This window comes from Phyllostomus discolor, chromosome 6, assembly GCF_004126475.2.
Source record: "Phyllostomus discolor isolate MPI-MPIP mPhyDis1 chromosome 6, mPhyDis1.pri.v3, whole genome shotgun sequence".
NCBI classification, from domain to species: Eukaryota; Metazoa; Chordata; class Mammalia; order Chiroptera; family Phyllostomidae; genus Phyllostomus; species Phyllostomus discolor.
In genome coordinates, this window is record NC_040908.2 from 133,294,952 (window position 1) to 133,320,476 (window position 25,525).

The 25,525-nt window shown below is 45.5% G+C and overlaps 1 protein-coding gene across 3 annotated transcripts in view; it reads left to right on the forward strand.

Moving 5' to 3' along the window:
* INSC (INSC spindle orientation adaptor protein) overlaps nt 1-25,525 on the forward strand; it is a 131,003-nt gene that overhangs the window by 35,337 nt on the left and 70,141 nt on the right. For all 3 annotated transcript variants that reach the window (XM_036029070.1, XM_028516871.2, XM_036029071.1), the window contains exon 2: nt 9,191-9,291. In XM_036029070.1, coding sequence (XP_035884963.1) covers nt 9,191-9,291 — 101 coding nt within the window. The remainder of the gene's footprint in view (nt 1-9,190; nt 9,292-25,525) is intronic.

A 25,525-nucleotide genomic window follows, 5' to 3' on the forward strand; every position in this document is an offset into this window, starting at 1 on the left:
AAAAATTATTTTGTCTTTTAACAATTCTGAAAAAAATTTGCCACTATTTCTTTGAGTACCACATTATTTCATATTCTGTCTCTCATGTCCCTTTGGAAATCTGATTAAAGACCTGTTAGACTACTTTACTCTCTATTCCTTAGTTTTAGTTCTCACATATTTTCTCTCTCTTTGTCTCTCTGGGCTGCTTGGATAATTTTTTTGTTCCACCTTTTAATATACCAATCCATTCTTTAGCTGTGATCAATCTGTCCAATGAGTTTTTTCATTTTAATTATTATATTTTTAATTCATAGAATTTTATTTTGTTCTTTCTCAAATCTTCTTGGCTATATTTCATAGCCTTTGTTCCTTGAAAATGTTTCCAAGATTCTCCTTTATTTCTTTAAAGTAAAGTCTTTAATGGAGTTTTAATTCTCCTTCAGGGATAATGCGTGCTAGGGCCACAAATCTGTATGAAGGTCATGTTGTGATCATTAATTCTTAAGATAGATTTTACTTTCCTTTACCTAGCACCCAAGTTGTGACAAAAAACTTCTCTTGTTTGCACCTTCTGGATGGAAGATTTATTTCTAATTTACTTTTACACTGAGCTTCTGGCCTTCTGGACTTATGGTTGATTCTTTTCCTAGTCCCTAGGCTTTGTCCCTAGTCTATCTTGCCGCTCACACACATGAAACAGAAGCTTAGGAAATACAACTTTCAGCAGATGATCTCTGGGTAAAAACTCGCTTCAATTCTTGTTTATTATCCCTGGTTCTTGCTTTTGCTTTCTTTTCAGCATCTCCAGATTTTATTTTCACCAGTTCAGTGATACTCAAAAAAATTAAGACCATCTCTATCAATTTTTAAAAATTCTTCTTATGAAGAAGCATTTTAGAATAATGGTCCACCATATTGCTGCACATGGAATTTGTGTGAGCTTTCTTTATAAAAAGAAGAATCAATTGTCAAGAAAAATCAGGTGCTAAAAAATAATGGCATGGTATGGAGTTCCTTAAAAAGAGGGTATAGTCTTTCTCCTCACTCAGCTCACTAGCTGTGTTGCCTGAGCAAGTTATTGAATCTCTGTGCATTTATTTTAATATCTTTAAAATGGAGTAATAGTAGTATTAATTATTTTGGATTTTTTTTTAGAAATAAATGAATTTATTTATATGAAGCACTTAGAAGAGTGCCTGGTACATAGTGCCCAATACCATATTTCATTGAATTTAAGGTGCCATAGATTGTAAGCTGCCCTGTTACTTCATAAAAAAGAAAATATGCTTCCAATTAAACTGTGACACAGTGCCAAGATGTCATCGACTGAAACATACATCCCAATTTCAGATGTTAAAATATGAAAAAAATGCATCTGGGAACTACCTGGCTGTGGTGAATTAGCTGTTATTATGAATGGATGCATAGCAGCAGAGAAGGCACTGGTTGGGAAACAGAATCTTAGTCTCGGAAGTGATAGGACTTTAAATGTTTGTAGGTATTTATTTCATCCCACCGTCCCCTCATCAGCTTGTGGACCCCAACTGTGTTGTGCATGAACTAGAGTTAGTGTCCAGTAGACTGGACAGTGTCTAGCAAGTAACTGTAAGTAGACAAAGACAATATTTCACCTTTTTCTACAAGACTAAGGAAGAAAAGAAACTTGTATTTATTAAGAGGCCACTGTCTAGCATAATTTGGGTGCTTTAAACATAGCATTTATTTTGATTCTTAAAATTAGTCAGGCTAATGAAGATTAGTTGCTGTAACCAACAACCTCGAAAGTATTACTGGTTTGGCACATCATGCTCATTACTTGTGTACCCCACAGGCTGTTGTGGGTTGGGTGGCTCTGTTCAAAACTGTGATTCAGGACTCATCTTCTTCCATCTTTTGGGCTTGCCTTATTATGTTTTTTTCCAGCTGCTTTGGCATTACTTAGTAGGCATACGGGGAAGAGAGAGAAAGCATACTTTCTCTTAGAATGTAATTTAAAATTGTTCAAGACCATACAATTTTATTTATTCCTAGGTAACTTTTTGGAGGAAGAAATTATTGTAAGTTTGGGTGATTTGAGAATGTCTCCCAAATGAGACAAGATTAGTGCTGAATCCTCAAACATTGGTATTATGGAACTAGAAAAAGAAAAGGGAGATTTCAGTCTGGAGGTGCTGGGGTGCCAAGACCAATGTTCCGAATTATGGAAGAGCAAGCCTTTTTTGGAGAACCATGGAATACTCTGTTAGGGAATGACGAAATTTATTGAGCTCTTACTTTGTGTTGGACACCATATAATGCACTGTGTGGATGCCAGTGTCACATGTGGCATACTAGATATACATGAGCCTTGACAAGATAACACTGTGAAAGGGCTCTTTCTCATGTTTGATTCATCCTGTGCCCCAATGGATTAACTCAAATGGTTATATGTGGACCTTGTGGTTCAGGTACCTGATACCATGCTCCAACATAAAGGATTCTTTACCTGAGGGTGTTATGACAGTGGCAGTAGGACTTGTTGAAATTGGTTGCATTGTGCTTACATCATAGGGTATTCTGTTTAAATACAGTGACTCTAGAGTGGGTTCTGGTTCTCTCTCTCTGTCTTTGGTTCCTTTTATTACCGAGCTGGTGAGAATTTGTGGCTGAGCCAAGGTCCTAGTTCTGTCTGGATTTTCTGTTGAATGCTGCATACCACTTAGTTCACCGAGTGTATGAGTAGGGTGTCAATGACTTCTTCAGGGCCAGTGTTACAATCACAGAAAATGTTTTAGTGTTGTTGTTTGTAATTATTCAAAGCATAGTTTTTATGTGCTAGGTCTTTATCAAATCTCTCCTATGGAAAGCTTTCTTCTTCCCAATATATTTAATATATTTTACTTTTTAATCCCCTAGTGGAAAGCTGCTTTTTGGGTCTGAGGTCTGGGTAGGAGAGAGTTAATGGTGTAGCACCATTAACTAGCCTCCTGCGTCAAAGTAGTTTATTTTACTTGCTCTTGTAAGTATCATGCGGGATACATGATCTTACTGGTTCTAACAACAATCCTGAGAACAGGTCCTGTCCCCATTTTACAGATTAAGAGATTAAAGGAAGGTAACAGAGGCCTAGAAAGAGAACTGCGATGGGAATCTCAGTCCTGAACTTTGGATTCCCATGAGGCTTCTCAAATGTTATTGAGCAAACTGCAGTTTGGAGGATTTGAGAAGGAAGTAAAAATTGGAGAAGAAAATTGGATTATTATGGTAGTTGCTATAGCACTCCGATCTGCTCATGGCTTTAGAAATAAGAGAAAATTATATTTGTGAAACTACAAAACATTGTACAGCTCTCTGTCCTGTGTTTGTTTTCCCAAGGGTGTGCAGACCACCTCAACCTGGGCCCTCATCCTGACTCAGAGAGCCACGTAGCTTGCCCAGCATGACCTCTGACTGTGATTTATAAAACAGGATATATCCAAATTTTCACCACATTGGAGCTATTCAATTTTCTCTAATGGCTCTTATCTGAGAATTATGTCTACTCGTGGCAGCCACAACCAGTAAGTCATTAGCTTAAAGTATATTTATTGTTAATTTTAGCACCCTGGGACCTGGGCCCAGTAAGAGAAGGCTCTCACTTTTGCAAATCAACATTCGGGTAGTTGGCTAACATTCACATCAGAAAAAGTTAGAAAGTAAAACGGGATCATTAAAAAGTTGAAGAGTAAAAAGCAGTTGACTAGCTGGGCATAGTTCAGAATGTCCTCTTTCTGGCTGCCTCCCTATTGCTAGGCACTGTCCACACCAGAAGAGAAATTGACCCAGTCTTTCTTTCAAGCACCCCTGCGTGTGTGCCAGGTACTTCACATGTGTCGTCTCACTGATCTGCAGTGTGCCATGAGGAAGAAACTGCTACTTCCATTTTTATCATTTCTCAGTCCTTTAAAATTCTTCTTGAACCTGAGTGGGGCTGAAGTCTGGGTGGGCCCCTTGCGACACACAGGTCCTTCTGGGCTGTCCAACCAGAGTTTTCAGTGCCTTAGGGGACAAGGCCTGGCTCTCTGCAGTCTGCTCTGCCTACTTTGCGGGGCCTTTGCCTGGCAGCTGTGAGGGGCTACTGGGGCTTCCTCCAGGGAGCCAGAGCTCTCTATATTTCATGAGGCTCAGTCCATTCAGCAGGGCTGGGTGACAGCTTGCGCCTCCCCTGGGAATGAGGGTTCTTCAAGTATCTGATTTCTGTAGGATGCTGGCCACTACTCCTGGCAATACTGAAGTATCTCTGATGACTATTGCCGCCCTTCTACAGGTCAAACAGACGCCCAAAGTGGGGGTGAGGAGGAAGGTTTATTGTCGTTATTTCCCAAAGCTCATTGCATCCCTTCTTTCTCCTCCACACCCCCATCTCTCTAGCCCCAGGCTTTTGTGGTCCCCCTGGGAGCTTGTGTTTTTCTCTTAAACAAACCCCTGCTGCTGGCCTTACTTCCCAGAGTCCATCCATGCTGCTGGCCACCGTGGGAGCTGAAATTCCCCTCTGATCCTTCCACTGTCCTTCTCAAACACCTTCAATGGCTCCCTACCACCCACAGCATAGAATCCAAAGAACCAATTTCTTTCACATGCAGGGCCACAGAGGCACCTTCTCTCCAGCCCCTGGGAGATATCTGCGTCCCTGAATATCTGCTACATTTTCTGGTCTCCTTGCCTTGGCTCACACTGCTCTCCTGGCACTGAACATCCTTGTCCTGGCAAAATCCCACCTGGCATTAAAGGCTGAGGGGTCATCTCCTCTAACAAGTTTGCCCTACTCTTCCAGCTGAAAGTGACCACTCCTTTTTCCACATTACCATGCCACGGGGATAGTTTTCTCTAAACCCCACCACCAGCCCGGCATGCTCAGGCCTTCTAGAGACACTTCCATGCTCACATTCCTGTGCTTTCACTGCCTTCCCCTCTGCCTGCATTCTCTCCTTCCAGCCCCTTCTCCTTCCTTTATTCTTTCCAATGTCAGCTTTGGGGTCATGTCCTGAGAAACTCTCCCTGCCCTCCCCTCTCCACCTTCATTCTCATTTAGTACTTCTGGACCTCCCTTAGTTACCTGCAACTGTAGTTTTCATGAAGCACTGGGACTGCCCATCTGTCTGTCTGGAGAACACGATGAGCACAGAGTTTGGGGTGAGAAGGGAGGCTGCCCAGCTGGGTATGACCAGACAGTGTAGACTACCAGAGCTCAGGAGGGACAGGGGGCCTTGTCTCAATGAATATTAGGATGCAGAGCCCTTTCCAAGCAGCATCTGTAGTCGCAAGAGGCCCTCCCACAATCGAGCACCCCTGCGTGCATGCCGGGTACTTCACATGTGTCATCTCACTGATCTGATGTTGAGGGTACCCCGAGTACCCTCAACATGTGTGTTAGGCACCTTCATCTCCTGTTAGCAGTAAGCAAGCTGAGGTTCTTTCAGTGAGAACCCACCCAATGAATCAGCAAGTGTTTACTGATCTGACCGCTGTGACTGTGAGAGGTACTGTGTCAGGAAGGGGAACTGGGAATGCAGCAGTGAGCATGAGAGACTACTAGTCCCTGCCCCTGGGACCCTCACTGGAGAAAGAGAGTAAGCTAACGTTGAATTGTTTAATTACAATTGTTACACATTCTGTGGGGTGATGGGGTCATATAGTGAGGGACTTCACTGAATCCCTAGATCTCATTCCTCTTTTAACCCCCACTCACCTGGGCTGCCTTCTCCTACCTAGCACTGAGCTGGAACTTAACTACTTTCCACAGTATTTACTGTCCTGCCCCTGCTGACAGCCTTGATGTATTCTGTAGATTAAACAATCCTAGCCCTGCTTTGAGCTGTACTTGGATTGGGCCATTAGACAATGGTGAAAGCTGCCCTTGCTCCTGGTTTTAATTGAATAATTTACTGTAAATAGCCTCCCTTTCCTCCAAGCCCAGGCTGGCTTGTTAGCCAAATGGAGGTGAGCAAGGGCTGCCTCTAATGGGATGCAGGAAAGAAATGAGCTGTCCAAATGAACTGTTGTCCCAGCAGGCATTGAATTAAATCATAGAAACTTAAGGCTTCAAGTCTCTTTCGTAAACTAGCCCCTCCTGGTGAAGGAAGCTCAGCCAAGAGCCCTGCAGAACCAAGGCCGCCAGTGCCAAGGTGGGACTTCCAATGAATTAGAGAGGTCCTTGAGGTGGGGGACAGGGGATGGGGTTTTGTTTTGTTTTGTTTTGTTTTGTTTGTTTGTTTTCCTGCTTACTCCTACATGGGTCCTTCTCACCTGTTTCACAGGCAAGGTCGCATCTGTGCCCTGTGACATATGTCTCAACTCCTATTTCCATGAGGAAAGACAGTCCCTCTTTAGGCTACTGTGTGCCAAACACATGATGTGATATAACATAGAAGTATTATCTGTTAGGGACTTCTGTGAGTGATCTCATTTAATCCTCATGAAGCTCCTGGGAGGCAGATGTAATTGAAGAAAATACCTTCATGGGGGTTGATGGTTTTCCTAACATTGTGTACTAATGAGGCACAGAGTCAGGATTTGAATACAGGCCTGTCAGACTCCCAAATTCAATTTTATTTTGCAACACCAGTAAGGACAGAGTATGGGGCAAAGAGGATACCTTGAATCCATTCTTGGCTCCCTGACATGCTGTGTAGCTTTGGAGGGGTTCTACCCTGAGTCCCCACTCAACAGAATGAGTTTGGCTTAGGACAGTGGGTGGCAGGTGGGGTAGGGTAGTTGCCAGGGCAGCAGGCCATGGTGGCTTCCCTGAGGATTGCATGCTCCAAGCAGGTTTTTCTAGAAACCTAGAATTTTGTGTTTCTAGAATCAGCCTCTTAGAAATTCAGAACACCTGCTTGCATCCAGGCTTCTGCTCTTGACAGCTCTCCCTCTGGGTCCAGACCCAGAGGTTCCCCCAATATTCTGGGGTGTGCTTCACCTCGTCACAGAACCCTAACTGGCTCACACTTGAAAGGACCTTAAACTTCCTTACTGTCTCTATCTTTTCACCTGCTTTAATTCCCTCTTTAACAGTTTTTCTCTGCTCCCTTTTTGGTATGTCTGACTAAAGAACCAAAAAGGTAATGCCAATTTCTCCAAGTGAAAGTTATGATGTGCTCCTAGAGCGTGAACAAGCAGGCCTTATTTTACCACCTTCTTCATTGTGAGGAAGAAGAGGGGACAGCATAACTTTTACTTGGAGGAGTCGGTATTACCTTTTTTGGTTCTTTAGTCAGACATATCAAAAAGGGAACAAATACCTCATTTTGTTATTTCTAGCTTTTTTCTTTTGTGTCATACTTTTCAAACTAGTGACTCACTGGGTTCCCAAAATATATTTTCTCAGTAATGATGATAATGGTAGAAATAACAATGCTGATCCCAGTGACGCACGCTGTCATTGTGCTAGGTGCTTCATGGCTTTATCTCATTCTCTACATCGCTGCTATCTGATCGTGGGGCTGAGCGCGCAGCAGACTCTCAGGACATAATAATAATAACAGCTTCTATTTACTTAGGCCTCATCTCTATTCCTTATCTCATGTAATGTTATAAAGTTCTGTAAAATAGGTAGTCTCAGTTACAGATGAAGAATTAGGGCTCAGTATAAAGGTATGAAAAAATCATTCCACTCATTTTTTCAGTGGGCACATAGAATGCTTGCTAAGTGTCTGGCTTTTGGCTGTGTGAGGACCACAAGTGGTTCTTACCCTTAAGGAACTCAGTCTAGTGGGGCCCATAGTGGCTGTGAGTCTGTGGAATTATCTAAAGCCCTATTTTATTCTGGGCTCCTGCCTCCTTATACTTTTTAGACTGATGCATTCAATTTTTTTTATATTCCAGCCATCATAAGGGGTTCTTTATGTCCAGCAACATCACTATTAATTAAAGTCCTCCTCCGTTCCTTTTCATAAGGGTCACTTGTAATCCCAGAGTAAGAGTCTGATTCTTCTAGGCTTATCTTTCCCACCTCCACTGTATCTTTCCACAAGTTCCTACTTGTGTTTTCTCTAAATGTCTTAAAATCTTGTTCTCAAGCTCAGGGCACATCAGCTGACAGTGAACTCTCTCTTTTAGTACATTACCTAGGCAACAGTCACAGAATCTCTATTTTCCACAGGGAGGGCTCCTTTACTGGCTTGGAAAAGGAGTTGACAAAGAGAGAGAAATGGGAAGGGGGCAAGGCAAGGCAGGAGGGGACAAACTGGTGGACAGCTTGTCTTATGGAAGGAGGAGAACACCATTGTCTTGCTGCAACCTGTGAAGTACAGGCAAGCCAAGTGGATCCTTGGTGCTTGGACTAGAGCCCCTGGAACCTGGCTCACCTTTATCATTTAGCCTGCTTTTTTCTGTAGAGAACCCAAATCTTAACTTAAACAACAGGAACTTTGTTATCTTACATAGCAGGAAGCCTAGGGGTGGGCCCCACTCCAGGCTCGGTTGATTCAGTGGTTCATTGATCAAGGACCCAGAGCTGCCTTTTTTCCCAGCTAGGCCCTCTCTTGATTGCAAGATGGTTTCTAGAAACAATGAAATGACATTCTTCCTTGTTCGAGTTCAGTGGGAGAGACACAGTCTCACCTTTGTGGCTTGCAGTTAGGAGAAAATTTTTCCTAGAAGCACCCTGTATTGGCTCATGGGTCTGAATTGAGTCACATGGCTATTCCTGGCAGTTTGGGTGAAATTACATCATCAGAAGTGGAATGGATTTGGGGAAGCAACCACCAAGTCCAATTACAAAGTCACATTTTTCCAGGCATAATCACAGTGAACAACCCAATGCTGTGATGGTATACAGTTAGGGAATTAGCATGTAGAGTCGCCAGATTTAGCAAATAATATAGGATGCTCAGTTAAATGGGAATTTCAGATAAACCATAGATTTAAGTATAAGTTTTTCCCATGCTATGTTTGCTGGTCTCTGAGTTCCAATGTTTGGTACAAAGCACAGTGGGTCAGGCAAATATTTGACAATGCGAGATAGAGGATAATAGGAGTTTACAGTGGGCTAGAGACTTAGAACTAAGTTCAAGTCTGAGTCTTGCATTACTTATGTGAGGACAGCAGAGTGTAAACTGGTTCAAAAGGCAGAGGAGGACTAGGGTGCCTTCCCTCCATACCTGCCACAGCCAGCATCTGGGAGAGAAAGTGATTGCATCTCTTCACTCAGGGTCCTCATTTACCCTGTCCCCGTCCTGCCCTCTCTTTCCAGGGCCCCGACCGCTGTGGGCAGGCCCTCCTGCAGATTGGGATCAACATGATGGCACTGCCTGGAGGACGCCACATGGACTCCATCTCCCTGCCGGGTCAGCGGTAAGTCCCACAGCTGCCTCTCAGGGACAGGCCTGGATCCCAAGAATGTAGGTTGCCTCTTCTCTCCATTCACTGTCCTGGGGAGGAAGCTTAGGACAAGGTATTGGGGATGCCAGGTTCACTCAGCAAATACGCATGGAACTGGAGCCTAGGACTTGGAGGAGTCAGGCACCTCCTATCTTCCAAGGAGCTGCAGTCTAAGATCCAGGCAGGCAATGAAGCAAAGAATTGAGGGGGGGTATGGTGCTAAGACAGGAGACCCCAGAGGAGGCTAGGTGATCCCATCTAGACCAGGGGACTGGAGTCACTCGGGACCCTCAGGGTTAGTGAGGATCCTCTCTCAGCCTCTTGGAATGGTCAGCCTGCCTTTAGGTGTCTTCTCTTTCCCACAGAGCACCAGGGAGAAAACTGAGCTCAGAACTGATCTTTGGGAAGTACTTGTTGCCTTGAGTTGGGCAGTAGGGGCACCAGGAGGGTGAGGGAGGAATACAATGAACAGGTAAAGCCTAGATGATGAGGGAGGGAAAAGGACTCAGGGACCTAGGGGTCCCTTCACACAGATGAAAGGTGGGAGACCAGGCTGGTCCTAGAAGCCAGAACCAGAACCAAAGATCGAAGAAGCAGGGCAGCAAGTCTCTGGTGACCAGCTGTCCTGATTTGTCCAGGACTGTCCTGATTTTGCCAAAGAAAGTCTGTGTCCTTGGGAACTCCTCCATCCTGGGCAAACTGGGAAGGTTGGTCACACTAATGCAGGTTTGGTCACAAAGGAACTTTGCAACCAGAGTGCTCAGGGCTTCTGCCTTGGTTCTTTTGTTCTTTCTTTCTTTTTAAAATAATTTTATTTATTTATTTTCAGAGAGAGGGGAAGGGAAGGAGAAAGACAGGGAGAGAAACATCGATGTGTGAGAGAAACATCGATTGGCTGCCCCTTACACTCTCCCAACCAGGGACCTAGCCCGCATCCCAGGCATGTGCCCTGACCAGGAATTGAATCAGCAACCTTTTGGTTTATAGGCCGGAGCTCAATCCACTGAGCTACACCAACCATGGCTCCCTCCCTCCTTCCCTCCCTTCCTCCTTCTCTGAGACATTTCATGGGGGCGATACAATCCAAGTAGCCCTGGCATGACTGTTAAGTCACTGTTTTGTTTTACATATTGCATGTGTCATTGACATCCTATCTTTACTCTATCTCTAACCTCCTGTCTGAATCACAGTGGATTGCAGTTTCTTATCTCATTCATGTTTATATTGTATTTTGTTTTTGAGTACTTTTTTAAAAAATGTGTGTTGCTTTTTAAATCATAAGAAATTATTAAATATTTGTGAAAAGTCTACTACAACTGGGTTAACTTCTATAAAAGCATCAGTCTGCCTCCCCAAAGCCATCATTATAAAGAGGTTTGAGTCTACAAAATACAGCTCATGCATGCTGAGGACTGAGAACACTTAGAAATGTAGTTAAGAATTTCCTGTGCAGCCTGAGGCTGAGAATAAGGGATGCCATCGGGGCCCAGATATCTTTCCATGCAGTGTGACTAAGATAGAGGTCAGAGATCGTGAGATACAGACCTGTTGGAATGCATGTGCGTTTTCAGAGATGGGAACTGGGCTCGGAATGGCTGATGGCCTTTAGGAGACGAGCGTCATCAGCTTTGAGCACATGACTGCCTGGCTTTAAACTAGAATTTTCCTCACACGAGCTGTGTGGCCTTGTGCAAGTTTCTTAACCCCATCAGCTCCTTGGTGCCTCATGTATAATAGTACCTGCTTCATAGGGCTGATGTGCAGAGTAAATGAGTTAATATGTGTCAAGTGTCTGTCATGCAGAGAGAGCTATACAGGGGAGCTTGTGTTTATCGAGTGCCTACTGTGTGCCAGGGACACTGTGTGGCTTTTCATGTAGGTGATATTGGGGAATTCTTCCAGGTATTCCTCCTGTGACCCCTCTTAGCTAGTGACCTGACTATAGAAAATAAGAACTCACAGACACTCTCAGCAGTCTAATGTTTTAAACCAGGAGAAAGTGGAACTGATGTAGATGAAGCAGAATGTTAGTCTTCTCAGCTCCTGTCCCAACGAGGCAGCAGGTCCATGCCTATGTGGTCAGATGGGCAGGAGCAGTTCTGACAGTAGGACTTTGGGACACTTGCACAGAGCCTCCTGGGTCCAGGGATGGTCAGAGTAGAGCCTGTGCTGGGGGTGGAAAGCTGTCGTCACAGGGCAGTTGAGGACAGTGGTTAGGAGGTGGTACAGCCTCCACATGATTCTTGGTTCTATTACTTATTAGCTATACCCTTGGGCTTCAATTTCTCCAACTATGAAACAGGGATTTTTTACTTATGTCATTAGGTTGTTATGAGACTTTAAGATAATGTGTATAAAGCACCTGTCTGCACCTAGGAACTGGCCTGTCAATGTTAACTTCTTCAGATGAAGACTAGGTCCCCGGAGTAGAGCATGTGGGGCCAAGGTACATCAGATCCTGGTGCCATTTCAAGCCTCTGGGAACCACTGATATCTTTCTCTCCCACTTCCAACCTCCTCAGAAGTTATGAGGATAAAAGGAAATTAAATCATACAAAAATGATGTAGAAATTAGATTTCATTTACCGGTGGTGATCCGAGGTCTGAAAATATTAAATGGAAAATTCCAGAAATAAACAATTCATAAGTTTTAAATTGTGTACTTCTCTGAGTATCATGATGAAATCTGGTGCTGTCTTCCTCTGTCTCGCCTGGGGCATGAGTCATCCTTTGTTCAGCATCTCCCGCTGCAGACGCTACCTGCCTCTTAGTCACTTGGTAGCTGTCTCAGTTATCATCAGATTGACTGTTATGGTGCTTGTGAGCAAGGAACTTTTATTCTATTTAATGATAGCCCCAAAGCCCCAAGAGCAGTGATGCAGACAATTTCAATATGCTAAAGAGAAGCTGTAAAGTGCATGTTAATGTATTGTTAGGAGATCAATATTAGTCTCATGCTATGCCAATGCCTATGTCATTTATTCACCCCATCGCATAGGCATTTTATCATCTCACATCACGAAAAGAAGGGTGGGAACAATGCAAGAAGATATTTTGAGAGGCCACATTCACATAACTTACTTTATTACATTGTTATTTTTTTGTTGATCATTTACTGTGCCTAATTTATGAATTAGACTATCATATTGGTATGTATAGGAAAAAGCAGTTATGCCTAAGGTTTGGTGCTATTATTCCTAGTTTCAGACATCCCCCGGGGGTCTTGGAATGTATCCCCAGCAGATAAGGGGAGGGAGATATTCTGTTCTTTTGGTGGCAGGATAGGGTTTCTAATTGATGTTGTACAGCAAATGCCCTGACAGAAAAACCCCAGACAAACATGACTCCAAGAATTCTAGCTGGCCACAAACATTACAACCTGAGAAAATGTTTGTTTAGAATGTCTTCATCCTTATAGGGTGGGCTGCAAAGAAAAGGTGATATTTCCTTCAGTATATTCACAGCCTGGCATGGGCAGGCTCTCCCATGGGAGGGAATACAATCTCTGTGCCTCCTAACCTACCAATCATGTGTGTTCTGGGGGTATGTGCATGGGCCACCTTCACAGAGAAGACTCGTGTGTATTTACAGAATGTCAGAGGGGTTGATTTAGCCACTCTGAGGCTGCATTATGGGTAGATAATAGCAGCCACCTCTTCTTTCCTCTCATTCCAAGCTGCAGAGGCCTCTCTCATGGGGAGTAACACCATGGTTATTGTCCCCAGATAAATAATTAATGTTAGATAATTGACTTCTTTCTGTTGTGTTCCACTGGAACTCAATTTCATTCTGTAGTGCCATTGTTCACCTCAGTGTACAAAATAAATAAATGCTGTCAAGTTGTGTGGGGTCATCCAGCAGCCTGGGTGAAACATATGGGTTAGGCATGTGTAGTTTGAGACCCTTATGAGTAAATAGCCTCAAAGGGGCTTTTCTAAGTGCAGTCTCCTGGATGAGAGTAGAGGGCAGGGAGCAACGGCCTCCCAGGCCAGGAGCTAGGATCCCATGCTGAACTGGCCTGGGCCTTAGGAGAGGATGGAACAGGGTTTACAACTCTGACTTGCATCTGAATCTTCTGGGAAGGCTTCATGTTTAAAAGTAGTAATAAAATAAGCAAGCCAAAGCACAAAACCCTACTCTTGGAAACTTGAATGTGGGCCTATGTGGTGAAAGTTTATAAGGCCTTGGAATTGGAATTGGGCTTGAATCCCAGCTATACTTCCTACCAGCCATGTGCTCTTGGCTGGCCCTCAACCTAAGCACCAATTTTATCTTCTCTAATAGGATGGCAGTGTCATTGCTTGTGTAAGTGCTGGGGCTCAGGAGGGAAGGTCTCTCTAGGGCCCAGGGTCCTTGGCAGTGCATGACTCATACTTCACCAGGCCATCCCAGTGACAGTAACCAGCCCTCCTTCCATCCCTCAGTACTAGAAACACTTGCAAGCTAAGGTCCAGATACCTCCCTGGAGGTTAAAGGATTTATTGGTGGGAGTGAAGAGGGCAGGAGATCAGCTCTCTGAAGAGCAGGAGACTATGGCTGCCATGTCCCTAGCTGATCTTTGTTTCCTTCTCTGGCCTCTGGGAGTGGGGGTGGTGCTGCTGGAACCTAGCCTTGGTGGTCAGCCACGGTGGTCAACTTGTTGGCACCTATCTGCACACTCTCTCTATCATTACACATGGCTCTTGTTTTCTGCAGGGATCCTGATGGCACAGTTCTTTCATTAACTATCTCTATGGATAGGATCCTGTGGGCAGGTTGGAGGCCAGTCTGGGAGCACAAAGAGCTGTGTTCAGGCTTCCCCTCCTTCTCTCCCTTTCTTACCTCCCCTCCCCTCCCCTCCCCTCCCCTCCCCTCCCCTCCCCTCCCCTCCCCTCCCCTCCCCTCCCTCCCCTCCCCTCCCCTCCCCTCCCCTCCTTCCTTCCTTCCCTCCCTCCCTCCCTCCCTCCCTCCCTCCCTCCCTCCCTCCTTCCTTCCTTCCTTCCTTCCTTCCTTCCTTCCTTCTTTCCTTCCTCCCTTCCCTCCCTCCCTCCTCTACTTCTTTTGACCACAGATCACATTGGGACACCTTGACATTTTCTCTCTGGGTTTCTGACAGTAAGGATGGGGATACTGATTAAAGGGCTGGCCTTCGCTAACCTCCACAACAAAGTGGGCTCACTTTTACTCAGCACTTGCTGTATGAGTTGGGTGCTTTTACACATAGCCACCAATTTAGTCCTTAGCATGGCCCATATACGTACTTACTATCTCTATTTTGCAAATGTGGGGTCACAGGTTGGGTTCTCTGGGGAGCAGCCTTGCAGATAGAGTTTAGAGTTCAGGATGGTTATTAGGAAGTGCCTTAGGGATTAACACCTGTGGAAGGGAGAGGAAGAAAGCAGGACCAGGCAGAGGGAGAAGGTGAGCTGCAACGCAGGCTGAATGACAACCCCAGCTGCCCTCGTGGGGAGCTTTGGAATCAGAGTTCTTGCTCATTGGCCAAAGTGACCAGGGTCTTCATATCCCACCTTGATCTGTCATTGGAGTGAGCAGCTCTAGGCAGGGTGCGACCTTAGGTGAGGTGACCCTGAGACAACATCAGGAGGACCTGACTGCTGAAGGCTGTTCACTAATGATACTCCCAGCAGCTGGAGGCAAGTCCTCCCTTAAAGGGGAATCCAAGTGGCACATACAGCATTCATCCATGAGGAAGCTGAGGCTGGAGAGGTTAAGGGACCTGTCAAAAACAGAGCTGGTAAGGGGCAGAGCCGGATACATGTTCCCAGGTGGTGCCCAAGCCTGAGTGCTGGCCTGCACCCTGTCCAGCTTGTCTTCTCCACAGTATTCTTGGGGACATCACACAAACAAATTGTTCACTTGTTTATTCATTAGCTTTCAACAAAACGTTTCTACAGATATGTACTAAGTGCAGATCATGTGCCTTGTATGTTGCTGTATTGGTAACTAAACAGGGCACGGGTACATGGAACTCACCGACTTATTTCTTGACCTGATCAGGTCTGGATCTGTAACAGGCATACAGCTCGGGTGTTTCATTCGGGATCTCTCACTTTCTCACATGGTTTCTGTTCAGCCTGGAGTCTGAGATGCGCCGGGGCTGGGTGGGGCTGCAGGTAGTGGCTGGCAGCCTCTTGGGTCGCCCTGGGCCCACTCTGGCGAGGAGCCATCAGCCTTCCTGAGCCAGTGGGGACCTCCGTCGCAGGCCAGCCTGTCTCCAAGCAGATAATGGCTTGCATGTGTGTGCCTCTGGTTTGTGGCTGTTTTTCTGCTGCTGGGTTGATTTCTCTGCCTGCGGTGCAATGTGCAGGCTGTAATTGTCAAAGGGATAATTGGATATTCTTCTGTTGTTTAAACCAGAAAGAAGGCCAATCAAAGTTAGAATCAAATTCTCTTCCTTCTCAACATTTCCCAAGAAAAATCCACAGAAACAAAGGGCCTGACCTTGTGAACACAGAGGCACCATGATTCAACAGTTATTTTTAAGAAGAGAGGTTAGATTTAAATTTCCATACAGTGCTAGGAACTGGGATCTGAGAAGCATGGAATGTTGTTGCTGGATGATTTCTCAGAGCTCATCTGAATCATCCCCTCATGATAAGGTGGGGAAGCTAAAGCCCAGAGAAGGGACTGGAGCTGTCAAAATGCTCTTCAGGCTACGTCCTGCACCTTGTGGTGTCCTGCCTTCCCTGGGCAGTGTTTCTTTTTAAGCTCATTTTCCCACCCAGCCTAGAAGTAAGTCCTAGAAGCTCTGTGTCCAAGCTGCAGTGTAATTCTCATTAGCAATGATCTGTCACAGACATCATTTCATCCATTCACTCATTCATTTGAATGAGGTTTACGTTGGACTAAGAACTTACTTTGGGCTAGGCCCTGGGTAGTACAATAATGATTTATGTAAATATCATCTTTCTTACTCAGCAATGAGAGTCCTGAGGGCTGAATTCATTTCTGATTCATATTTGTGCTCTTATGATTAGAATGTAGACAGTAGGAGCTCAATAAGTGGTTGCTGGTATTTAACAAGTGTTTGATGAATGAATGACAAATGGATGAGGAGTCTCAGGTGACTGTGAGAAATTAAGTAGGTTGGATTTTTCTTCTTTCTCCAAAATACACCTGTTTCCAGCAAGCTATTCTCATTCTTTTTGGTAGAAAATTGCTGCTTAGAGGGAAAGAGTAAGCTAGAGTTCTATCTCCATTAATTTAAATATTCTTTCTGAGTGAAAGCCAAATATTTAATTGGTTGATGGAGTCAGAGAACTGGGGAGACATTTTTTCTTCTAAAGAATAGTAATTTGGAAATATTTTTAGTCTTTGGTTTTAAAATCATTGGAAAAAAATTCTGCAGTTTTTTTCATTAAATCTCTTACAGGAAAAGAGAGTGCAGTGGGGAGCATGGACTAGGAGCCAAAGGCTGGTCTCCCCTCCCTCCCTCCTTCCTTCCTTCCTTCCTCCTACTTTCTTCGAGGCACTGCCTTTCACTAACCTGTGTGTGTCATTGGGCAATCCCCACCCCCTGTACTTTAGTTTCTTAGTGTGAGGATGAGGAGGTAGGCAAAATGTCCCCAGGGATGCTCCAGCTCTATTCTTCTAGGAATCTGTTCTGGATATTCTGTTCCCTTTTCTGGACAAAAATATCCCACTCTCATGCCTCAGGGTTGAGAAAGAAATCCCATTGACCAAAACAAGGTCTTCTCGTTTCCTTCCTATGAAATGCACAGAGGTCTAGTGTTTGCCTTGCAGCTGGGATGGAAATTTTAAGACATACTGGCTTGGGAGCCCCTTCCAGTTTCTGAGGCTGTGTCCTGTTCGGGTTTTACAAAAGCCTTTGTTATATTCAGAAGTGTTCTACGGAGGAGTGGGAGAATAGAGGGGACTATGGGACACAGTACAGCTAAATCTATACATCCTAGCACTCCCCCATGCATCATGATTTGAAGCCCTTGCTTTTGACTTCACCTTCACCCCTCTGACTACACTTAGCAACTTGTCATTTTCTCAACATGTGGTTCGATGCCTTCACTCTTTTGCACAGGCTGTTTCTTCTCTCTGTAACCCTCTGCTTCTCCTGGAGAACTTGCAGGCATCCTTCTAGTGTAGGCCTGAGGAGTTTTCTCAGAGAGTCTAGCTTGGGCTAAGCCTTTCTTCACTGTGCTTCCCAAATTCTTTGTGCTTACCTCCAAATGCCATGTAAAACTCTGTGAGCTGTAATTGCTTATTTGCAGTCATTTATTTATTCATTCAGTAAATGTTTATGAAGTGCCTATGATGTACCAGGTGCTATACTAGGTGGGGGGAGTATGTCACTGTGCAATAGAAGGTTCTCTTGGAGATCATGTTCTCATCATGTTCCCTCTGCAATCCCAGCAACTTAGCCCAGTATCTGACACACTGGGGTACCCACTAAAGTGGGGGCCATTAGCAAGTGTTCTCAGCTTGGTAAAGTGTTCCTTTACAGAGAATTCACCACTTCACACAACAGGTGAAATAGAGTAAGGCAGGGACATCCAAACTCTAGATTTTGAGGAAACAATTGAAGTCTATTCTTAGTGAAAAAGATTAAAATGAACCAACATGAGTTCAGGCATAGATTTCCATAAATGACTGGCCCCCAACATTTAGGGAACACTGGAGGCCAGGCCAGCAGGATTAGCTGGAAATGAGGAACTGGTACCAGCAGCTGGGAGCCTATGCACCTGCTGAGCTGGGGAGTACTGTTCCCTTTGGCATCTGATAGGTGAGGCACTGTTACCTTCCCCCAGTGATGTGCTTTCATGAATGAAGGGGACAGTCTAGGGGCAGAAGCAGAGGGAGGGCAAGGCCATTGAGGGGGTGGGGAGAGAGCTCTTTGCAGCTGGAGTCCTGAGAGGGTAACTTCCCACCCTGTGCACATGGTCCCCCGGGTGTCCCTGCTCTGGAAGTAATTCTGGTGCAAACTCATCAGACGGCTGTGACGGTGAGGCCACAGGGCCAGCAGGGCCAGGAAGGCTGTCCTGACTTTAAACGACATATAACCAAATGACTAGATATATCATGGTCTAATTAATCACAAGCTGTAAAAGGGCATTTATATGTCACAGAAGGGCAGTCCAGTAGAAAGAGCCCTGGCTGTGGATTTGAGGGTTTGAATATCAGTCAAATTGCTAAAGACCTCAAAGAGCCTAGTATAAGAGTTGAGACTTCCTAGGTTCTTATTTCTACTTATCCACTCAGTGATCTTGGTCATGTCACTTAACCTACTAGATCTCGGTTATGTGAGCCTCATGGAATTGTTTTGAAGGTTAAGTGAGTATTTAAGATGGAATCAAATGCTTAATACAGTGCCTAGGATGTAATTAGTAAATCATTTTAGCTGTACTATCACTATTAGCAGTGAAGTTTTGGACACCTTATGTAATCCCTCTAAGCCTCAGTTTCTACATCTGTAAAATGGGATGGCAATCTGCAACCATCGGACTGCTGTAAGGGAGCTGGTGCTCACCTACCTAGAGTGCTTGGTACACAGAGGGGCTCTGTTGATAGTTCTCCCTGCTTACTGTATGGATAGTTAATTCCCTCTGACTTCAGAAATATTTTAGGGAGCCCATTGTTTCCTTCCTACTGCAATTTCTTGGTCTGATATTATGCTATTCCCTTCTCCTACACCAACTCCACCCTGGATAATTCCAGCTTTAAAAAAAGTCATCCAACCAGTACCCTGGGATGTGGAGATGATTGTGGTTACATCTGGCTTTGTGTTTAGAATCCGCCAGAATCCAGAAAGCCCAGATTTTGTGGCTCAGTCACCTCCTTTCAGATGTTCCAGGAAAGCTGCCATCAGAGAGGAAGCAGTGGGGCAACTCGGTGAGCAGGCATCTGCTGAGAACTAGGCAGGGCTCCTGTGAGCCCCACTCATTGTCTGGGATGCCCTCCCTGCTCCCCCAGCATGGGGGCTATGTTTACAGCATGAGGCTCAGATTCTAGTTCACTGTGGAGACAGAGGAAATCCAAGCCCGATCCAGGCCCCTGGCCCCTTCAGCTCTTTGGCTGGATACCCTACCGGCTCTCCACAAAGGGAATGCGATTCATTGCCAGTCCATCTGTTTTGACCTCAATGTTCAATTTCCTTCCTCTGTGTGAGTAATCAGAGCAGTCGTCTCTACTTGTAAAGGAAAGATTTCATGCACAGTGAGATGGCAGCTTGCAGTTCATGTCTGAGGACAATTGAACCCCTGGGAATTGTGAGGTGCAGGAACAGCAAGCAGCTCCCACTGCACAGCAAAAGCTGCCTGGTTTAAGCAGACTTGGTACATTAGGGTTAATCAGCAAGTCCAATAGGAGAGGTAGAACCCTGAGGACCAGAAAGCTAATGACAGAGAGTCAGGCGAGCTCTGCAATTATGGGATGCTCTGCGCTAACACAGGCCAAACCTTAATGAGCTGCAGTCCCTAGACTCCAAAATTGAGAAGAGCAGCTCATTATGTGGCGGCACAGTGACCGAGTCTGGGAGTGCACTGGCGAGCGGTGGGGCCGTGTGGGGCTCACCGGGCCTGGCCCCCTCCCTGGCAAAGTTTGGGGCCTCTTTGATGGACCTCTCTGCAGGGCCTGGCCCCTCCTGCTGTGGTCTTGTATACCCCACTTGTCATAGTGACTCACTCTGAACCCAAGGAAAAATGAAGCCCCAGCTTCTCCCTGGGCGGGTTTCCTCTCTCAGCCAGGGCAGTACCTTCACTCAGACTGGAAACCCACGAGTCAGCCTTGCCCTTTTATTCCGCTTCACCCTCACATTTTCTCCTCTCCCTCCCAGGTCACCCACTTCCTCCCATCCCACGTCATGGCCCTTGTTCAGGCTTCTGCCCTCTCTTCTTTATAGCCATCATCTCCCATCAGGCTGTCTAACCCTGCTCTGGTTCATTTTCTTCTAACTCTCTGCACAGTCATGTCACCACCCTGCTCTGAGATGTTTTCAGTGGCCCCAAACTGCCTTCAGGATTAGATTCAAATTCCTAATCCCGTCAAGGTCTTTGATCAACTGGTGCCTGTCTCTCTTTTTAGGCCCCTTTCTGGCCACTTCTTCATAGGCCCCTGGTGCTTGCTTGAGCCCAGTGAAACTTCTTGTCATGTTGCTATTTTTATACCTCAAGGCTTTCTCACATTTATGTACAAATCCTTTTGCCCTTGTCATCCCAGCCAACTGCCCTCCTCTAAGAACCAAGGCAGATGTCACTTCCTTTGTGTACATATTCCCAGGCAAAGTCAGGCCCCCCCATCTCCTGTGATCCTAGACTCCTGCTCACAGCTTTTTGATGGCAGTGTGGTTTTCAATGGAAGAGAGCAGAGACCCTGGACTCTAGACACTGAGTTTGAGTAGTGGCTCTAGCACCTGTTCACCATGTGACTGACCTTTCCTGGTCTGTAAGCAGGGGTAATAAAGCCTTTCTCACAGGGTGGCAGGGAGAACTACAGGAGATAACATAGAGAGAGGGCCTAGAATACTGCCTGGATCGTTGCTGGCATTCAACACATGAACAACTGTTATAATTATCACCAGATTGCATTCCTGGTGCTCTTTTACCTGATGAAGGTCTTTACAGAGCTGGGGGATTTTCTTCTGGTCAGCTTTGTCCTCAGTTCTGGGACTGGCTGGTATGCAGGTGCACAGAAAACATGGGGACATCAGAGCTCCAGACCTGGCCCCATCATGCACTGTCTGTGGAACCTGGTGGGTCACGCAACTTCTTCCCTCTCTGTCTGTGGAGGTCCTTCCGGAGGGCAGCCCTGCCAGCACAGCCCAGCTGGAAGAATCTTTTGTCTCTGCAGTCTGCCCACAACTGTGGACAGACAGCCCTTGGAGATAGGGCGAGGGTATGCTGGAGGACAGGGGTCCAAGTGGTAGAGCCTGGAGGCTAACCTGGGAGTCTGTGCAGCCCTGCAGATGGGGTCGACCGGCTCTAGGCATCCCTCTAGTGGTGACTGCTGTACTCTCACCTGCATCTTCCAGAACCACAGGGAGGTACCACTTTTGCAACTGACATTAGATCTGCTAATTCTCCTAAACAGTTCATGTCAGCAAATGAAAAGCTCTCTTTAAAGAAAGGAGGAGAACAGAATGGGAAAGACAAAGCCAAACCTTTTTTAGTTTACACATCAGGTTCCATGTTCAGCCATGAAGGTCGAAGGCAAGCTGAGTCTGAGTTAGTGTATGCAATGGTGCATTTATAATGTCACCTGGCAGTACTAACATGCCATTTGGACAGAGCACAGTGTTTTATAAAGCAATTTGGAGTAGCATTAAGAACATGGGGTCCAGAGTCTGATGGGCTGGGTTCGGAGCCAAACTTTGCCACTTACAAGCTGGGTGATCTCCAAGCTTCAGTTTCCTCATCTGCAAATGTAAGATGGTACAAGGACCCTCCTCCCAGGGTCACTGTGAACACTAAATGAGATGATACATGTGAAGCCGGCCGCATGACAGCTGGCACAGGGCCCAGTCTCAATAAATGTTAGCAATAATGATTATGGATTTTTATCTCCCTTGACCCTCACAACAATCCAATGAGACAGATTGTACAACAGTACAGATTATTGTCATTTCCATCTGATACTTAATTCAGTTTTATAAATATACACTGAGCATCTTCAATGTATCCGGTAGAGTGCCAGGGGTGGTGTGTAGGGCAGACATGGCAGACACAAGCCCTCCTATGCTTATAGTCTAGGACAAAGCAAATATTAACCAAAGAGTTCAACATTTGACACTGGTGTCTTGATGGGGGAAAGACAGGGTGTTGCAGACAGGAGGGACACACGGGACATAAGCTCATCCAGGAGTCAGAGAAACCTCCTTGTAAAGAGTCATTGAGGCTGAGATTCGAAGAGGCACAGGCACCAGCAAAGTGAAGAGGAGATGGGAGTGAGGGATCAGTATGTGCAAAGTCTGGGAGGCTGCTTGTCACAGCAGAGGGTCTGGGAGTGGGGCTGGGGCAGTGGTTGGAAATGAGTGAGAAGGCAGGTCAGGGACCGAGGCTCCGAGAGGGCAAGTAGCATGTTCAAGATCACACAGATAATAAGGGTAAAGGCGGGAGGAGGACACAGATGGTGCTGCTCCCATCAGGTGTCCTTGCTGGCTGTCACAAGTGTACTGGAGAAGCATATGCTGATGTGTACCCTCATTAGAGGTTTGAAATGAGTTGTTCCTGAGTTAATAAAGGCCAGGAAATGTTAGCAGTGTCCCCCTCTCTCTGAGGGCATCTAAAAGTGCCAGTTAAGATGATGAGCTCTGAGTCATCGAAAGGAGGCAGTTGTCAAATGCACGCACTGGCTCATTGGACTGGGAACAGTTACCTGGAGCCAAATTCATGTTCCTTGGCTTTCTGAGGCAAATACACCCTGCTCTATCAGGGCACTGGACAGACTGGGCAGGTGGCGAGGGCTTTGGAATTAGGCAGACCTGGACTGAAGTCTGGGTTCTGCCCTTGACTAGCAGTAGGTAACTCTCTGAGCTGCAGTTTTTCCTCCTCTGTAGAATGGGGATGATAAATAGTCTTGCTCTGGATACAAGACAGATATTATGTATGAAAGCACTTGATATGTGCCCAGCGCACAGAAAGTACTCTATGAAGTTTTCTTTATAGCATGCTTGGAAATAGGCTAGTTTTTTAAATTGAATTTTTAGAGTGGTCAGACCTCTTCCCTATCTTCAAATGCTTCTGTAGATTGGTGGAAGGCTACAACCTGGAGAAATGGATGGAGCAAAGTGACATTAGCTGCACCCCTTCACAAGTTACTTCCGGTCTTTAGCTCTGAGGTATATAGCAGGCTCTGTTGCTCCTTTACCAGCATTCCTGGTGATACCTGAAATGTAGGATCAACTTTCCCACAATGCTAGATCGGGGAGTTCTGGGTAACAATCTGAAAGCTCTTTCCAGTGCTGCAGCTTGGAACAGAGGGTCAGTGCAGGAGATGGCACAGAACACAGGATCACAGAGGGAAAGAGGCCAACCCCACGGTACTAGGTGGGTACAGGAGGCATTTTGCAGAATCCAGTGAAGGAGACAAAGCCTCCTTCCTAGCTCCAGCATTGCACAGATGGGTCAGCTGCAAGTTAGAGATGGGACTGCTGTGAGTTGTCCAACACCGTACCCTGTGAAGGATCCACACCTAAAGTGTGAGGTTGGAGTCAAAGATGGAGAACTGTCTGCTCTTTATACAAAAGCCCCGATGCACAGAAAGGCCTGTGCCGAAGCAGCTCAGCGTGGGATTCAGAAGTGGATCAGAAGCAAGGTCAGAAAAACATTGGAAGATTTGAACAAGATCAGAGAAGCAACCTTTTCTTCAATCACAACCGGCTGGGCCTTCCCCAGTGCCTTAGTGAGGAGGGGCTGGAAGTTAATAGCCTAATCTGTAAATTATTTATAGCTTGTTGCATAAATAATTATGGTTAAAGAAACTGTTTAGTAAATAGTTTATAATTCACTGCATAGCAGAGGCTAAGGCATTCTAAACTAATGTATGTGTTGTTTGTATAAAGCCCTTAGTGAGAGAGCCTTCCAGGTTGGGTTGTCGGGAGGTGTATGGGCAAGGTGGACCCAGCTGACATCCGGTGACAAGACTCCTCGGCATACTTGGAAGGAATTCTCTTGTTTATTTGTGTGAAACCCAGAATGCTTGCAATGGCTTCTAAGGTCCTCCATGATGTAGCCTGAGGCCCTTCTCTGAGTGCACTTCCTACTTATCCTTCCCTTGCTCTCTGCACTCTAGCCCACTTACATCTGCACTCTCCCCAGCAAGCCAGGCATACTCTCACCGAGGGCCCTTGCACTGTCTGTTCCCTCTTTCTGGAATGCCCAGGGCCCATGTTTCAGCTTAGTTGATTCTCCATCCTCTTTGAAGTGTTTGCTCAATCCTGTGTTCCCAAAGAGCCCTACCCTGACCACTTATTTAAAATGGCAACTGCCTCCCTGTCTCCTACATGAACAATCTTGTCCCCACTTATTCTGACCCTATTTCTTAATAGAAATTATTGGCTTTTAACATATTATGTACTTTTAAATGTATTATATGTATTATTATTGTCTGTTTTCCCTTGTTATAATGTACCCTTCACAAGGGCAGGAATTTGTGGTTGGTGGTTGGTTGTTTACTATTGTATCCCAAGCAGCTAGAAGAGCTTCTGGCACATAGCAGGCACTAAGGAAATATTTACTGAATGAATGAATGAATGAATGAATGAATATGCAGGGTGAGACTTGTGAGAACATGTAGGCTGCAATTCTGTAGGAAAGCTGAGAGTGCCTGGAGGTTTTTGGAACGCAGTTTTTTAGGAGGTCCAGTCTGTGAGAGAGCCTGGACATCTTCAGAGAGACACAGTAGGTCCATTGGACTTAATGTGTCTCAGATGGAACCCATCTTCCTATTTCCCTAACTTGTTTCTCCTATTCATTCAGCTTCCCAATTTAAGAAACTGCGTCACATCTTTGATTATATTTAGTCATTCATCATTCATATGAATCAGCATCTGAGTCCTGTTGATTTTATCTTTTTAATTATTCCGGAATAATTATTCTCTAACATCAGTGCAAGCACCATGCACATTTAGAGGGAGGCAGGATTCAGAAAAGCTATTCTAAGTACATAGCATTTCATTATCTTTTGTTTTTGTGTAGGATTCAGAAATATGGTGCCCTTGCTCTCTGAGAGTTGCTAGCTCTGTTATCACTCCTCCCACTGATGATCTGACATCCTTTGTCTCTGTTGTCCTGGTCCTGCTCCATTCTGGTTCTACTCCCAGAAGTTTCTTCCCAGTGTGGTACTTGGTTGTAGAAGAGATCCCTGCAGGATCAGCTTTGGGAGTTTGCAGCTGATGCCTTGCACTCACCTGGACATTGGACAGGAAAACCTCCTCCTAGTTTCAGTTACTCCTCCCAGATTTTACTGGGCTTCCCAGTAAATACCCTGTGTCTGCTCTGGGGGGAGGGCGGTGTCTGCTTTCTCATATGCACTGGATGCCCCCTTACTGCTTCCTTCTTCCTCTCCTACAGATGACACCAAGCAGGTCTTGGAGCCATAGGTGGCTTGTCCTCACCTGCCTGTGTTTTGAGGTTTGTGGGGATATTTTACCATGTAGTTTTGTTGTAAGGACTATTTGTGGGGTTTTGGTTTTGTTGTTTAATTGCTCTGTCAGTTTTTATGTGGGGATTTGGAGAGATTAAAAACTATGCTGCCACCA